The sequence below is a fragment of the Rhinoderma darwinii genome, chromosome 11 (genome assembly GCF_050947455.1).
Source record: "Rhinoderma darwinii isolate aRhiDar2 chromosome 11, aRhiDar2.hap1, whole genome shotgun sequence".
NCBI lineage: Eukaryota > Metazoa > Chordata > Amphibia > Anura > Rhinodermatidae > Rhinoderma > Rhinoderma darwinii.
In genome coordinates this window covers 13,056,339-13,074,643 of record NC_134697.1, presented here as the reverse complement: position 1 = coordinate 13,074,643, position 18,305 = coordinate 13,056,339, and the positions used below count along the sequence as shown (strand labels likewise).

Genomic DNA, 18,305 nt, shown 5'->3' with positions numbered 1-18,305 from the left:
ACAGGTAGAGAGCTGTATAGTACATGTAGTACAGGTAGAGAGAAGTACAGGACATGTAGTACAGGTAGAGAGCAGTATAGTACATGTAGTACAGGTAGAGAGCAGTACAGTACATGTAGTACAGGCAGAGAGCAGTACAGTACATGTAGTACAGGTAGAGATCAGTACAGTACATGTAGTACAGGTAGAGAGATGTATAGTACATGTAGTACAGGGAGAGAGCTGTATAGTACATGTAGTACAGGTAGAGAGCTGTATAGTACATGTAGTACAGGTAGAGAGCAGTACAGCACATGTAGTACAGGTAGAGAGCAGTACAGGACATGTAGTACAGGTAGAGAGCAGTACAGGACATGTAGTACAGGTAAAAAGTAATACAGTACATGTAGCAGAGGTAGAGAGCAGTGCAGGACATATAGTATAGGTAGAGAGCAGTACAGTACATGTAGTACAGGTAGGGAGCAGTACAATACATGTAGTACAGGTAGAGAGCAGTACAGGACATGTAGTACAGGTAGAGAGCTGTATAGTACATGTAGTACAGGTAGAGAGAAGTACAGTACATGTAGTACAGGTAGAGAGAAGTACAGGAAATGTAGTACAGGTAGAGAGAAGTACAGGACATGTAGTACAGGTAGAGAGCAGTACAGTACATGTAGTACAGGTAGAGAGCAGTACAGTACATGTAGTACAGGCAGAGAGCAGTACAATACATGTAGTACAGGTAGAGAGCAGTACAGCACATGTAGTACAGGGAGAGAGCAGTACAGGACATGTAGTACAGGTAGAGAGCAGTAAAGTACATGTAGTACAGGTAGAGAGCAGTACAGGACATGTAGTACAGGTAGAGAGCAGTATAGGACATGTAGTACAGGTAGAGAGCAGTACAGGACATGTAGTACAGGTAGAGAACAGTACAGGACATCTAGTACAGGTAGAGGGCTGTATAGTACATCTAGTACAGGTAGAGAGCAGTATAGGACATGTAGTACAGGTAGAGAGCAGTACAGTACATGTAGTACAGGCAGAGAGCAGTACAGTACATGTAGTACAGGTAGAGATCAGTACAGTACATGTAGTACAGGTAGAGAGCTGTATAGTACATGTAGTACAGGGAGAGAGCTGTATAGTACATGTAGTACAGGTAGAGAGCAGTACAGGACATGTAGTACAGGTAGAGAGCAGTATAGTACATGTAGTACAGGTAGAGAGCAGTATAGGACATGTAGTACAGGTAGAGAGCAGTACAGGACATGTAGTACAGGTAGAGAGCAGTACAATACATGTAGTACAGGTAGAGAGCAGTACAGGACATGTAGTACAGGTAGAGAGCTGTATAGTACATGTAGTACAGGTAGAGAGAAGTACAGTACATGTAGTACAGGTAGAGAGCAGTACAGGACATGTAGTACAGGTAGAGAGCAGTAAAGTACATGTAGTACAGGTAGAGAGCAGTACAGGACATGTAGTACAGGTAGAGAGCAGTATAGTACATGTAGTACAGGTAGAGAGCAGTACAGGACATGTAGTACAGGTAGAGAGCAGTACAGGACATGTAGTACAGGTAGAGAGCAGTACAGGACATGTAGTACAGGTAGAGAGCAGTACAGTACATGTAGTACAGGTAGAGAGCAGTACAGGACATGTAGTACAGGTAGAGAGCTGTATAGTACATGTAGTACAGGTAGAGAGCAGTACAGTACATGTAGTACAGGTAGAGAGCAGTACAGGACATGTAGTACAGGTAGAGAGCAGTACAGGACATGTAGTACAGGTAGAGAGTAGTACAATATATATAGTAGAGGTAGAGAGCAGTACAGGACATGTAGTACAGGTAGAGAGTAGTACAGTACATGTAGAGATCAGTACAGGACATGTTTTACAGGTAGAGAGCAGTACAGTACATGTAGTACAGGTAGAGAGCTGTATAGTACATGTAGTACAGGTAGAGAGAAGTACAGGACATGTAGTACAGGTAGAGAGCAGTATAGTACATGTAGTACAGGTAGAGAGCAGTACAGTACATGTAGTACAGGCAGAGAGCAGTACAGTACATGTAGTACAGGTAGAGATCAGTACAGTACATGTAGTACAGGTAGAGAGATGTATAGTACATGTAGTACAGGGAGAGAGCTGTATAGTACATGTAGTACAGGTAGAGAGCTGTATAGTACATGTAGTACAGGTAGAGAGCAGTACAGCACATGTAGTACAGGTAGAGAGCAGTACAGGACATGTAGTACAGGTAGAGAGCAGTACAGGACATGTAGTACAGGTAAAAAGTAATACAGTACATGTAGCAGAGGTAGAGAGCAGTGCAGGACATATAGTATAGGTAGAGAGCAGTACAGTACATGTAGTACAGGTAGGGAGCAGTACAATACATGTAGTACAGGTAGAGAGCAGTACAGGACATGTAGTACAGGTAGAGAGCTGTATAGTACATGTAGTACAGGTAGAGAGAAGTACAGTACATGTAGTACAGGTAGAGAGAAGTACAGGAAATGTAGTACAGGTAGAGAGAAGTACAGGACATGTAGTACAGGTAGAGAGCAGTACAGTACATGTAGTACAGGTAGAGAGCAGTACAGTACATGTAGTACAGGCAGAGAGCAGTACAATACATGTAGTACAGGTAGAGAGCAGTACAGCACATGTAGTACAGGGAGAGAGCAGTACAGGACATGTAGTACAGGTAGAGAGCAGTAAAGTACATGTAGTACAGGTAGAGAGCAGTACAGGACATGTAGTACAGGTAGAGAGCAGTATAGGACATGTAGTACAGGTAGAGAGCAGTACAGGACATGTAGTACAGGTAGAGAACAGTATAGGACATCTAGTACAGGTAGAGGGCTGTATAGTACATCTAGTACAGGTAGAGAGCAGTATAGGACATGTAGTACAGGTAGAGAGCAGTACAGTACATGTAGTACAGGCAGAGAGCAGTACAGTACATGTAGTACAGGTAGAGATCAGTACAGTACATGTAGTACAGGTAGAGAGCTGTATAGTACATGTAGTACAGGGAGAGAGCTGTATAGTACATGTAGTACAGGTAGAGAGCAGTACAGGACATGTAGTACAGGTAGAGAGCAGTATAGTACATGTAGTACAGGTAGAGAGCAGTACAGGACATGTAGTACAGGTAGAGAGCAGTACAGGACATGTAGTACAGGTAGAGAGCAGTACAATACATGTAGTACAGGTAGAGAGCAGTACAGGACATGTAGTACAGGTAGAGAGCTGTATAGTACATGTAGTACATGTAGAGAGAAGTACAGTACATGTAGTACAGGTAGAGAGCAGTACAGGACATGTAGTACAGGTAGAGAGCAGTAAAGTACATGTAGTACAGGTAGAGAGCAGTACAGGACATGTAGTACAGGTAGAGAGCAGTATAGTACATGTAGTACAGGTAGAGAGCAGTACAGGACATGTAGTACAGGTAGAGAGCAGTACAGGACATGTAGTACAGGTAGAGAGCAGTACAGGACATGTAGTACAGGTAGAGAGCAGTACAGTACATGTAGTACAGGTAGAGAGCAGTACAGGACATGTAGTACAGGTAGAGAGCAGTATAGTACATGGGGTACAGGTAGAGAGCAGTACAGTACATGTAGCACACGGACATAAAATAACAGTCGTGTGCATAGGGCCTTAATCTGTGTAAGGCTTTTTTCACTCTGTGTTTTCTTTGCGTTCATTGCATATGATGGGAAAATCTTCTGGTGCTGGATTTTAAACGCCAATGTATACAACTATATGCCACACAGTTGCATAAGTCATCCATAGGCCAGCATTTAAAAAAAAAAAAGTATAGAGGGCGTTATCCTGGTTCAAATACAAAAGTATAAAATCTTGAGCATTTCATATATTAAGTAATACAATAGTACCAAGTGTATTGCATTTTTCCACATATTAATATGTATATAAGGTAAAATACAAAAACAAAACATTAACAAACAGCCTTTCCTTATCAGCCGTACATATAAAAAAATAATATTGTCCGGCCTATTTTAGACCTTAAAGGACCGGACCGAAAAAAATTTTTTTTACATCAGTTTGATTTTAGTGTTTTATTAAAAAATGTTATATTTATTTGTGTGTTTGTGTTTTAATTTTTTTTATTTTTTCACTTTTTCTTCCCTATGGGGGCTGCCATTTTTTTTTCCATTTCTGTATGTGTCGATTAACGACACATACAGACATGGAATACGGCATGTACAGTCCCATAGTGAATGCGAACGGGGCCCGTTCCATCCACTATGCTGTACGCCGTCTTTGTGGGAACGGCGCATGCGCCGCTCCCACACAGTCCAAGTTGAACTGTGCGACGTCCGGCGCCATTTTCCTGTGGACCGGAAGTCGCGGCCGGACAGTAAGATTACTACTTCCGGTCGCGGCTTCCGGACTTGTGCACTTGGAGCGGAGGTAGCAGACGGAGCGGACGGTCCGGAGGGAGCGGCGGCGACTGGAGCAGGTAAGTTATTTCTATGTATGTTCGTGTTTCAGTGTGTTTTACTAGTGTATGTTAACCTCCTACACTGTGTTAGCTCAAAAAATGGCGACACACAGTGTATGAGGTTTGACCGTTCAATCCCCTCGTTTCTCCCGGCACTAGCCAGGATAAAGGAGGGGGGGATTCTGTGAGCTCACTAGAGCGGGTGAGTTTTCTCAAATTTTGCAGCATAAACCAATGTGGTTGCTTTATCACATGCAATGCTGCAATTTTGGGAATTGCTCCATCTAGTGACCAGCGCTGGGAAATATTATAAATTAGAATCTAATTTATAATATTTCCTGACTCGTGAAAAAAATAAAAAACATTAGAACAATGTTTAATCACCTACACACTAATTGTTTAACTAAAAAAAAAAAAAATTTCTAGCGTCACATTCCCTTTAATGACCAGGCTATTTTTTACGTTTTTCCATCGTCTCATTCAAAGAGCGATAACTTTTTTATTTTTGTGTCGACAGAGCTGCTTAAGATCTTGTTTTTTGCGGGACAAGTTGTAATTTTTAATAGCACCATTTTGGGGTACATAGAATTTATTGATTAACTTTTATTAACGTTTTTTGGGGGGAATAGAAAAAAAACAGCAATTTCAGCCACAATTATTTGCGTCCCAAATCTACTCCGTTTACCGTGTGGTATAAATAACACAATTACTTTATTCAGCGGGTTGTTACGATTGCAACAATACCAAGACGTTTATATAGCTTTTGTGTGTTTTACTACTACATTACACATTAAAACCACTTTTTTTTCAAAATTATTTGGTTTTGTGTCTCCGTATTTGAAGAGCAATACCTTTTTTATTGTTTCACCGATACAGCTGTATGAGGGCTTTTTTTTTGCGGGACGACTTGTAGTTTTTATTGGTACCATTTTGGAGTAGATGCAACATTTTGATCACTTTTTATCAAATTTTTTTTAAGGGAGGATTCAAAGAAAACAGCAATTTTTGCATTGTTTTTATTTTATTTTTTACGACGTTCACCGTGCGGGTTTAATGATGTAATAACTTTATAATTGGTGTCGTTACGGATGCGGCAATACCAAATATGTGTAACTTTTTAACTTGATTTTGTTTTTTAATAATAAAGCAGTCTGTAAGGGAAAAAAGTGTTTTTTTCATTTTTTATTACTTTCTATTAAACTTTTTTTTACTAGTCCCACTAGGGGACTTCACTATGCGATCCTCCGATCGCATTTATAATACACTGCAATACTTCTGTATTGCAGTGTATTATGCCTGTCCGTGTAAAACGGACAGGCATCTGCTAGGCCATGCCTCTGGCATGACCTAGCAGGCATACACTACAGGCAGACCTGGGAGCCTTTATTAGGCCCCCGATTGCCATATCGCCGGGCGTCAGTGGGATGAGAGGGAGCTCTCCAAAACCACTCAGATGCGGCGCTCGCTATTGAGCGCAGCATCTGAGGGGTTAAATGGGTGAGATCGATATGGATATTGATCTCACCCGTTAGAGCAGGGATGCCCCCAGCCCTCAGCTACCTCTGGCAGCTGAGAGCAGGGAGATTTAACGGCTCCCTGCTCTGTTTATTTATTCCGATGCAGCGCCGTAAAAAGGCTATTGCATCGGAATAATGCCCGTTAGTGGCCGCTGTAAGAACGCTATGGGGCATCACCGATGGGTTAAATGAGTTGGCTTACTGTATAGGAAAGTGCAGCAGGCTACACTTTTCTATACAGCAATAAAAAAAAAAACGGACCAGCCTTGGCATACGCCAAAAGGGCACTTTTTGGGATCTGTTGGACCCATAGGTGTGGACCTGTTGTCATATAACATATAATACTGTGTGTGGGGCTCTATCGGGCATTATACAGTGTGGGGGGCACTATGGAACATTATACCATGGGGTGCATTATACTGTGTGAGGGCACTTTGGGGGCATTATACTGTGGGGAAACTCTATGGGGCATTATGCTGTACGGGGGCACTATGGGGGCATTATACTGTGTGGAGCCACTGGGGGTATAATACTGTGTGGGGAGGCACTTTGGGGGCATTATACTCTGTGGTGGGGAACTATAGGGGTTTGAAATTCTGTTTTGGGCCACTATAGGGGAATAATATTGCGTGGGCAATTACTAAAGAGACCCTAGTAGTTGGCAGGTAATGATTATATCAAACAAAAACAAATGTGCCAAAGCACAATAAACCCTATTCCCAACTACCAATAGAATGATTGAATTGAAGATAAGATATAACCTTTAATAGTCAAGTTAAAAAGTCAAAATGGGAACATACAACATATAAGGGGTTAAAAGTTGCACAAGGTCGGCTAGCACACCATTTGAATGAGGTATACGTGATTATGACATAGATGTATGTCTCGTGGACACAATGTGACTGTCAAGATCAGCAGCTGCAGAGCAGACTGCTGTATCATCCACGGTGTCGCACTGAAATTAGAGTGTAGTTGCTAGCCAGACAGAGATCATTAAAATTACGATACCCCCCCCCCCCCCCCCCCCCGTCATGTTACGCTGCAGAAGCAGGGTCCTCAGGGGATAAATTGGGGCTAATGATCGCGGATCAGTTTTCACTTCCTTTATGATCTCGGACGTGCAGCCCGAAAACGGGTCCCCTGATGTGTCAGCCTATCAGATCTCATAGTGGAGAACGAGCCTCCATCCAGTGAGATTGACATAGTAAGTGACCAATAGAGGAGATCAGTAAACGTTCCAATCAGTACGTCTGCTGTGCGCATGGGCGTTGTATCAAAACCTGGCGATAGCCATTCTCGTGGCCATCTCCAGGAAAATAAGTAAAGATGTGTTTGTAGATAGACAATACATGTGTGGGGAAAAGAATGCGTGCTGTGCGCATGCGCATAACGTCAGAACCTGGTGATAGCCGATCGTAAAGCGGTCTCCAAGATAGTAAGTATACAAATATTTATTACTAAACGGTTTATGTATAAAGAAAGGGATTAGTTCCCAACTGAAAGAAATATACTAGGGCTTTTTGGCACAGCATATGAACATTAGGAAAAATCCAAGAGATATTATAGTGACAATGATTGGACTCATACAGAAGCAACTGAACAATACATTGCTAACCCCTTATATGTTGTATGTTCCCATTTTGACTTTTTAACTTGACTATTAAAGGTTATATCTTATCTTCAATTCAATCATTCTATTGGTAGTTGGGAATAGGGTTTATTGCGCTTTGACACATTTGTTTTTGTTTGATATAATATTGCGTGGGGGCACTATGGAGGCAGGATACTGCATGTTGGCATGATAGTGTGATAGGGGCACTACCAGGGCATAATACCATGTGGGAGGCACTATGAGGGCATTACACTGTGTGTGAGGGCAACATGGAGGCATTTTACTACATGGAGCGCTGGGGTCATGATGTGTGGGGGCACTTTGGGACATTATACTGTGGGGGGCACCATAGGGGCATGATTTTTTTGTGGTGGGTACTATAAAAGCAGAATACTGCATGTTGGCATCATAGTGTGAGCGGGGCACTACCGATACCATGTGAGTGAACTCTGGTGGTATGATACTTTGTAGGGGCACGACCGGAATCGGGTGTGTTTGGACAGGGATTTGGAGGGGATCGGCGTGGCTTAACTTTAAAAAAAATTGTTGCATGAGTTGTCCCTCTCTTCAGTATTTGAAAGTTGGGAGGTATAATGGTAGTGACATTTCCCTTTTCTTTTTTTTTTGACTCTGTTATTTATTCATTTTTTTATGCTGCACATATTAAATGCAAAAACACCGAAAAAGGCCATACTTACAAATGGACACAGCCAGGTCAGAAACGCTGATGAAGGCGAGTGAGCAGGTGCTTTAAATAATAATAGCCACTCCCACTAGTCTTGAGGGGAGTGGTATGTGGTGCATGGGATGTGTAGTAAGAAATAATAAATGAATAGTGTATGTGCAAGTGTAATAATGTAAGTGAAATATAGGGGGCAGTAATGAGTAAAGTGCCTAAAAAATAAATGAATAATGGGATGCAAGTGTGTGAAACATGGAGGGATAGTGTGTACGTCATGAGGCGCAGCGTGTCTAGCCAGGTAGAAGCCTATTTGTGACGCCTTGATAATTCATAGAGCGGGCTACCCTGCTTGCTAGGCCAAACAACAACACACCATGCTCTCCCAGCATCAAAGACCCGGCTGTGTCCAAGAGAAGCGAATATACATAATAATGAAAAATACCTGGGGTATTAGTGATCATTTTGGCCAAAAGGACGCAAGCTCGCAATCCACGACAAGGATCCCCAGACTAAATGCAGATCCATATTAAATGCAGAAGGATGTAAATACTTTACATAAACAGTAAAACAAGCAAGTGCAATAATATGAGCTTACTGAGTGGCAGACAAGCACAAGAAGAGTGTGGAGCCTGCCCACGAGTGCTCACAAACTACAAGGGAACGAGGAAAGAGACAGAAAGCGAAGGTAGAAGCTGTCTATACAGCTGTGTAGTGGTGACAGGACTATTTCAAGAAATAATGAATACATATATAGATATATATATATCCCTACAAGACGTCACCTCTAACCCAGCGCTCTGCAGGTGCCGCGTTCACTTGAATCAGGTTTTGTTGTCTCACTCTGTAAAGCACCTGGTTGTGAGAAGCGATATGGGGAAAAAATGTCTAATGGGCTGAAGTCCCTTTGTTCTAATAATTAGAGGGGTTCAGCAGTCCTAGCAATGTGCCATCAATTATATTGTTAGAAAAAACACTTTGGGATTATTTGGCTTGGACAACTCACTTTTATATTGCAGATTCCCTATCGACTATCTGACCGGGTGTTATTATTACTGGGAGAACCACAAGTAAAATGCTTATTTTTCCCTGCAGTTACAAATGAATGAAGCATTACACAGGGCCCATTGTGGGCGACCACTGATATCAATAGACGTTCCTGCTACACTACCACAAATTTATATTCAATAGAATAGTTCTAAGAGCAATCAGTTTTTTTTCTATCATTTTATTTTATTGTTGAATCAGGGAGGAGCGCCACTAGAGGTCACTGTTTATTCCTGTGTAAACCTATATTTCATATCAATACAGGTGAGCGATCAAAGTTCATTTTTATAGTGATTTCTTAGTCAAGCTTTAGATCTGCTTCTTGGTGAATACGCAACACCTTCGAAGAAAACAGCAACACTGCGCATAATTTGTTGACACTTGTTATTTCTATTATAACTAAAACAGCCTATAAAACTTGCAGGTTGTTCTCTGTGTCCTCCCGATTGGCTGCTACATGGAGATCGCTGTTATTACTATTCAGATGTAGCAGAAAGAACATGGAACCAGAGTCAGGATCACTGTAAGATGATGAGAGCCGATCTACTGGTTATAAAGGACCAGGAACAACAGGTATGGTGTCTTTTTCCATGTACAGTGCTGTGAAAGTATTTGCCCCTTTCCCAATTTCTTCTATTTTTCTTTTATGTCATACTCAAATGTTTCATATCAAACTACTTTAATATTAGACTAAGATAACCTAAGTAAACACAAAACGCTATTTTTATGATGTTTTCATTTATTGAAGGAAAAATGCTGTTCAGCCCAACCTTGCTCTATGTGAACAAGTAATTGCCCCATTAGCTCAACTGAGAATTGGGTTAATTTTCACTAGTCACACCCAGGCAGGATTAAAGGGGTTTTCCACCGGATAGGTCATCAGTACATGATCTGTGGGGGTCCGACACCCGGGCCCCGCAAAGATCAGCTGGTCCGGTGGCCCATGCACCAGACGTACATGACGGAATCACTTAACTCCGGCCACAGGATAGCGGCCAAGCTGCAGTACTGCAGTATTCAAGTGAATAGGAGCAGAGCTGCAGCACGACCGCTATGCTATGTACGGAGCCAACTGCTTCCAGGCTCTGACATAGCAATGTGCCATAACATCCGGTGCCCGCAGGCCACCGGAGCGGCTTATCGGTGCAGGGTCCGGGTGTCTGATAATATACCGATGACCTATCTGGTGGTTAGGTCATCAGTTGTCAGGAGATGGACAACCCCTGTAATGCCAGACCTGTCACAAATGAACCCAGATGAATATATAAAGAACTGTCCCAGTTACGATTAATGTACACAATTCCACAATAAGAAAGATACTGAGCAAATATGTGTTGTAGAAAAAAGAGAAAATGCACGGCGCCACCATAGTGCAGATAAAAATGATATCCAGAATAGCAAGGAGGATGAGGCATATGCTCACCTTTACAGGTTGTGCTTGGTCAGGCACAACTTTGATGTGTGCAGGGGTTTTAGGAGATAAGCTGCTGCCAAAGTATGATCCGGGAAAACAGAAACTGTTACCGCCAAGGAAAATGTAGAAAAGACCAAAAACTGGGACCTACAAACGGCACTGCTGTAATGGAATTGGAGAGGTCGATGTAATATAAATAATTTAACGGGCTACGCGTTACGACATTGAACCGATGTCTTCATCAGGCCATGTAAAAAGCACAAATTACTACAGCATATACAATACATACAATTGGGCAGGAGGAAAAAAACGCCAAATCTGTACAGGTCAAAGATCAGCGGTGACATCATACATTGGTACTTGAAAACACAAGATATATAAAACTGCAGTTTAAAAGATACAAATTAAACACAATTTAACCATATGAAATATTATAAAAGTTATTTGCTACGGAAAAAACAATAAAATGAGAATAAAAGTTAAAAAATAATAAACAAAAACAAATGAATACGTTAATTCCTGAAAAGGAATGTATATAGGATAAATACAGTGAGTCCTACTCACAAAGTGTCACTGTGATCAACGAGGAGCCGAGCGATATATGCAGAACACGACTGTTTAAAAGCTATTGCGGTGCTGATCTAGAAGGAGTGTCACTGTTGTCAAGGTAACAGACAACTACGGTGGCTGAAGGGGAAGGGACAAAGGAGCTGAAAGTGGGGGATTGCGGGATTGCAGGACTACACGATAAGGTAAGTGAAGGGGTAATTAAAGGGATTACAACAATTTGAATACCTGTCTTGAAGCATTAAGATATCTGATGGAGTAATGAAGGTTGTTGCTGGGGTGTAAATAAAGCGGAAGGTATATATAATTGTAACTTGGTTGTTTTTTTGGAGAATTACGTTTGTATTTAATAAACAGCAAAAATATTTTTTGGAAGAAGGGGATGCAGCGTGATATTCCATATAATTTATGAATGCTCACATGTCAGTGTTAGAAAAACACCAAAACAAAAAACACCAAAACAGTAGTATACTTAGAGTAAGCAAGTTATGTGTACCAGTATAGAAAAACTAAATAGAGATAGTAGATATAGTGGATATCAGTGTGGAAAAAACAACAAAAGGATGGTATAATTATACATAAAGAGATAAAGGCAATATATTGTTTATAATTGCCAAATGTTGATAGTATATATTCTCAGTCAAGGGAGGATTCTGTTATGTCATTCAATGCCCCTGGATGTAGACAACACAATTTAAATATCTAATAGTTTTCTCGTTGTTTCAGTTTAATAAACCTATTGGGTGTCTCTGGTGGAATTTGTTCAATCAGAGTAATTTTGATGGAGTCCAAATTGCAGTTATGTGTGTTTGTAAAGTGACGAGAAACACTTTGTTTCAAAAATCCTTAAAAAAGGATGTTAAAAAAGGATTTTTAACTTTTATTCTCATTTTATTGTTTTTTCCGTAGCAAATAACTTTTATAATCTTTTTAGAATATTTCATATGGTTAAATTGTGTTTAATTTGTACCTTTTAAACTGTGGTTTTATATATCTTGAGTTTTCAAGTACCAATGTATGACATCACCGCTGATCTTTGACCTGTACAGATTTGGCGTATTTTTTCTCCTGCCCAATTGTATGTACTGATCAAATATGGCATAGATAGATATGTTGAAAGGCGCAAATCACTGCTGACAAAAAGGAACACAAAGTCTCGTCAAAGAGACATGTAGAAGACCCCAGGATTTTTGGGATAATATTTTGTTGCCTGATCATACCAACAGTCAAACATGGTGGTAGTAGTGTGATGGACTGGGGCTGCTTTGCTTCTGCAGGACCTGGACAATATAATTAATGGAACCATACATTTTGCTCTCTATCAGAAAATCCTGAAGGAGAAAGTCAGTTCATGACCGAATACTCAAGCGTAGTTGAGTTATGCAGAAGAACTATGATCACACAAGCAAGCCCACCTCTGAATGGCTCAAAAGAAACAGAACAAAGGTGTTGGAGTGGCCGAGTCAAAGTCCTATCTTAATGTTCATGCTCGAAAAAAACTCAAATGTAGCCGAAATATAACAAGAATAGTGGGCCAAAATTCCTACACAGCAAGTTATCCCAAAAGTTTGATTGCAGTTGTTACTGCCAAGAGGGACACGACCAGTTATTACATTTAGGGGGCAATTACTCTCTCACATGGGTGTGATATAGGTTTTGCCTAAATCTTTATCCTCAATAAATGAAAGGATCATTTAAAATCTGTACTTTGGCTTTAATCATGTTGTCTTTATCGTATATAAAAATTAGTTGGATGATCTGAAACTTTTAAAGAGGCTCTGTCACCAGATTATAAGTGCACTATCTCCTACATAATCTGATTGGCCCTGTAATGTAGATAACAGCAGTGTTTTTTATTTTGAAAAACGATCATTTTTGAGCAAGTTATGAGCTAGTTTAGATTTATGCTAATGAGTTTCTCAATGGACAACTGGGCGTGTTTTTACTTTTTACCAACTGGGTGTTGTACAGAGGAGTGTATGAGGCTGACCAATCAGTGACCAATCAGCTAATCAGTGTCCTACACTTCTCATTGTTCCAGCCCAGCATGATCCACAGTGTGATTGTGCAGTCAAAGAAGTAAACACGCCCAGTTGCTAAAAACACAAAACACGCCCAGTTGGAAATAAGAGAAAACACGCCCATTAGAAAGGCTAATTTGCATAAATATAAAATTGCTCATAACTTAGCCAAAAATGATTGTTTTAAAAAAAATAAAATAAAACGTTACTGTTCTCTACATTGCAGCGCCGATCACATGCAATAGGAGATAGGGATTTGATAATCTGGTGACAGAGCCTCTTTAAATGTGACAAATTAGCAAAAATAGAAAAAAAAATCGGGTGAGGGGCAAAAACTTTTTCACAGCACCGGTATGAGTATATTAGAAAACTAGCTTTAGTCTGTTGTATCATCATATCTATTTCTATATCTAATATGATGAATGATTTCTTACAGGAGTTTATACTGAGAACTATCAGACAACGGGTAGATGAGACATATTGGATAGGACTCCAGCGTGATGGAGATGGATGGAGATTGCCGGATGGAGAACATTATAACAGCAGCTTGTAAGTGACTTCCTGACACTAGGACACACTGGTTATTACTGTGACTGTGAATACATCTGATACCTGTGTCTTGACTTAAGGTATGTTTGATGACTTTCGCTATCTATGACCTTCCACCCCAAATCCCAATAAGAGACCACACATGAATTTTGGTGTAAAGGCCACAGCAGCTATTTATTAAACACACACCTTTTTATGCGATAAAATAGCATAACCATAAAACATCATAAACACTCCATAATAAACATCCTGCTCTATTCTTCCAACATTCTCCAGATAAAGGATCCTTGAAGGCACTTCAGGCATTAAATAAAAAACTCCATCCTTTCCTTGTTAGGTCTGGACTTATTGCCCTACAGCCGTGCTGCACCTGACCCGAGGGCACCAACCATGCCCAAGACCTCGCTCTCCCTTCCTGGGGACCCTGCCCATCAGGAATATATGCAATATCAGCTGGGTAACCACTCCCCATCCCCTCCAATACTATCCAGGGTTAAACGCCCCGAGTTCTCTTTCAACAATTTCCATTGTTGATTCTCCTTCTTGCCATTACGTGCCTCCAAAGACCCCTCCTACTACCGCAATCGCTACTGTGACAAAACCCAACTGTCAGATTCCCATGAACAGGAGAAAAATGCTGGGAGGGCGGGCGGGACAATTATTTTCTCCTGTTGTCCAGCGGGAAAGGGGGCTGCCTCTTCCCCGCATGGACTTATATACATTACACTCCACCCACCACATATAGATACATTTGCCCCATGCCTCTTTCACTTAACCCTCTAATCCCTATACAAATAGCCTCAAACGTGGTAGCCTAAAACCCCAAACACCCAGTCATGCGCTCCCTTCATTACGGCTGCGCCTACATTACGTTGGGCTTACTAAACTTCTCGTATAATCACTGATTTCTGGTAATTTCCTCTTGTTTTATTCTCTTGTTATTCAGGTTCCAGATAAAGACACGATCATCAGGACGCTGCGTATCAATGTCTAGATCTGGTTATTATCAGACCAGCTGCAATTCTACAAACAGATGGATATGTCTGAAGAAAGCTGTGAAGATCTGACCTTGTAACAATATGTATACCATCGATGAAACTGAATAAAAATAGAAAAATTTGTCAGTAGATCTTTGGTCAATGAGAAAGAAAAATAATTACATAAGACCTAATTACTTAGTATACACTATGGTTCATATATGTGTAAGAAAGTATCAATGAAAAAACAAATCAACAGTATTCAATGTCCAGAAATCACTTACATTCAGTACCAGATTTACATTACCATATTTCCTCTAAGCACAGTGGCGATGCTCTGCTCATGATTTTCAATGTTCCACATTGCTGCCACTCTCCATTGTATTCTCCATATGCAGTTGTAATGCATATATCTACTCAGGGGTGAACCTAGCCCCGATGCTGCCTGAGGCGAACTATAGAAAGGCCCCCCCAAATATATCCAAGTAACCCCAGCCGAACATTCTGACTTTCTGCTGAATTCATCGGCCCAGCGCGGATGGCATGGTGCAGTTACGTCAATAGCGTGTTCTTGGACTGTTGTAGACCGCAGGCCTACGAGAGAAAATGGTGGGGCAGGGAGCCAACGGCCCAGGGCTGGCTGGCAAATTTTAGCGTGGAGGCAAGCACACAGCACTTGCCTAAGAGTAGCGGCCCATTTTGGGGGCACTGTGAAATTGCTGAGTTTGCCCTCCCTAACACCACCCCTATAGAACTGCTACATGTCAATGGAAAAATCTTCCACCAGAGGAAAAAATGTTTCCCAATGGTGGAGTCTTAAAACAAAGCTTCACCTCGGCCTGGGACCTGGTACTCTGCCATGTGGAAACATTTTTCCCCCTGGCGAATGACTTTTCAGTTGACAGGTAGCAGACTTACATGATGGGGAATTATTTTTCTTTGACCTCCAGTTTCTAGTGCGTTGCAGGGGAGAAGGAAAGTGTATACGTTTTTATTTTTCATACACTTTTTTTTTTCCCGGTTGGTTCCAATGGACCGTTTGGACTACGCCGTAAATTTATTGGACTACTTTCACGATCTATGTTTTTTTAAAATAAAATGGTGAAAGTGGGTTGTGTGAGGGAGTTTTTATTTCAATTAAAAAACAATTTCTTATGTCCATCTGTTTTTTTAATACATTATTACCGCCAGTGTAATGGCCGCTATCTGACAGCATCCATTACTACGGCTGGGGCTTACTGTTAACCAGTAAAAAGGCTAGCACCAACTTCCCATTATTAACCCGGTATCCAACGCCGCCAGGGGTACCGGGAATAGCCGGGTACCATCCAATACCTGAACATCTGAAGTGAAGGCCGGGCATCTTCAGATGGTCGGGTCCTGGATCGTACCTGGCTCTTCCTGGTACCCCTGATAGAGGTGGGTACTGGGGTAATAATGGGAGGTTGGTGCTAGCCTTTTTACTGGTTAACACTAAGCCCCAGCCTTAGTAATGGATGCTGTCAGACATTACAAAGACGCTAATAAAGTATAAAAAAAAGACATAAAAAACTATTTTTTAATTGAAATAAAAACTCCAACACATAACCCTCTGACCATTTTATTTAAAAACAAAATGTAGATCATCGAAGTAATCCAACGAATCTTCGACGTTGTCCAAATGGTCCAGCGGAACCTGCAAAACAAAACATAACCAGTATGAAAAATAAAAATACTTCTACTCACCTACTGCAGTCTTCTGTCTTCTCCCCTACGCTGCAATAGAAACTAGAGGTCAATGAACTGTACTTCCTATTGTGGCGCCCGGGAACTAGAGATCCGGCAGAAATATTAGTCGTTAATAATTCTGACTCATCTGGGAGGTCCCGTGCACCATAAAATGCTAATGCAGGGACTCCTAAAGTGACAGAAGAGTCCCTTTATTAGCTACGTGACTGGGGTTACTAGCAGCCACATTGAAGTGCCAGGTAAGGCTATATTCACACAACAGTAAAAACAAAAAGTCCATTAAAAACTGATCAACTGTCAGTTTTTCATGGCTGTTTTGCATCAGTGTCTCCAAATTTTCATCCAGTCCGTCTGTCCGTTTCTAATGGCCGTTTTGCATCAGTTTTTCATGGCCGTTAAAAAAACTAATGAATTTCATTGGTCAGGCTTTTTTTTGTCCCAACCCCCTGAAAACACCCAAAAGAAGGTCACATGTTCACCTAAACACAATTTACAGCCTCCCTGTATATGATGCCAAGCACGTGCCTGTATATAATGCCATGCACGTCCCTGTATGTGAAGCCACACAGCCCCCCTGTACATGATGCCACACAGCCCCCCTGTATATGATGCCACACAGCTCCCCTGTACATGATGCCACACAGCCCCCCTGTATATGATGCCACACAGCCCCCCTGTATATGATGCCACGCAGCCCGACATGAATGCTGTACATACTCACCGATGCTGCGCTGTCCTCTTCAGGTAAGGTCTCTCGTCTTCACGGGATCTGTGAAGACGGTGCGATGACATACTCACCGATGCAGTGCTGTCTTCTTCTGGTGTGGTCGCTAGTCTCGCGGGTTCTGCGAAGGTGACGAGGTATTCGATAAAAGGTTATTAAGGAAGATTAGAGCAATTAAAGTAGAGGAGTTGCATCCGTTACATAGCATTTTAATCGATAAACAAAGCTGTTTTAGTGATCGATTGCTACAATTTCGTTGTAGGAAAGAACGATTTAAAAGATGTTTTATGCCAAAAGCTATTGCACTTTATAATATGTCTTTATAGTGTGTCATGATGTTTTTTAATATATATTTTATTATATGTTGTCGTTGTATGTTGTATAATAGTGTATGTACTGAAAATGGGAGTTACATCTGTAAACCAATTTCCCCTTGGGGATAAATAAAGTATCTATCTATCTATCTATCTAGAATGTCCACCATCCAGCAGCACCAGTCAGGAATATAGGTGGGTGCACGTCCCAGGAGCCCGATCACTGCTCCCAGATCCTCAATATTCGTCCAATAAGAGACAGCACTCCAATTTGTGATAGGAAAAAAGGGCTTTTTATTAGCCCCTGTGCTTTGACGTTTCGGCTCTTTACATGGAGCCTTTCTCAAGCATACAAACAGTGTAAAAGCATGTGCTATATATGGAGACCACACAACTGGTCTCATTAGGCAAGTGATTTAACATAAAACATAAATAAGTACAAAGATACAGTCATGTTGCATCAGTAAAAGTTATAAAATTGATAACTAAATTGAAGTAAAATGAAGGCCCCCAGGTCCGCCATATTTGTGCGCCGCATCCGTAAAAGTCTGAACTATTACAATATATCATTATTTAACCCGCACGGTGAACTCCGTAAGTCGATGTAGCTACTTACCTGCAAACGCTGATGCTGCTGCAGAATCAACTGTAGCCTCTGGTGCCGATGTGTCCTCGCTCGTCCGACACGATGCAG

General features: G+C 41.3%; 1 protein-coding gene across 1 annotated transcript in view; it reads left to right on the top strand.

Annotated features, from left to right (window-relative positions):
- Positions 1-14,995, top strand: part of LOC142663601 (killer cell lectin-like receptor subfamily B member 1C) — a 62,021-nt gene extending 47,026 nt beyond the window's left edge. The window contains exons 6-8 of the mRNA XM_075842348.1: positions 9,742-9,890; positions 13,756-13,868; positions 14,815-14,995. Of these exons, the coding sequence (XP_075698463.1) occupies positions 9,742-9,890; positions 13,756-13,868; positions 14,815-14,935 (383 nt within the window). The 3' untranslated portion in view covers positions 14,936-14,995. The remainder of the gene's footprint in view (positions 1-9,741; positions 9,891-13,755; positions 13,869-14,814) is intronic.
- Positions 14,996-18,305: the final 3,310 nt, after the last annotated feature.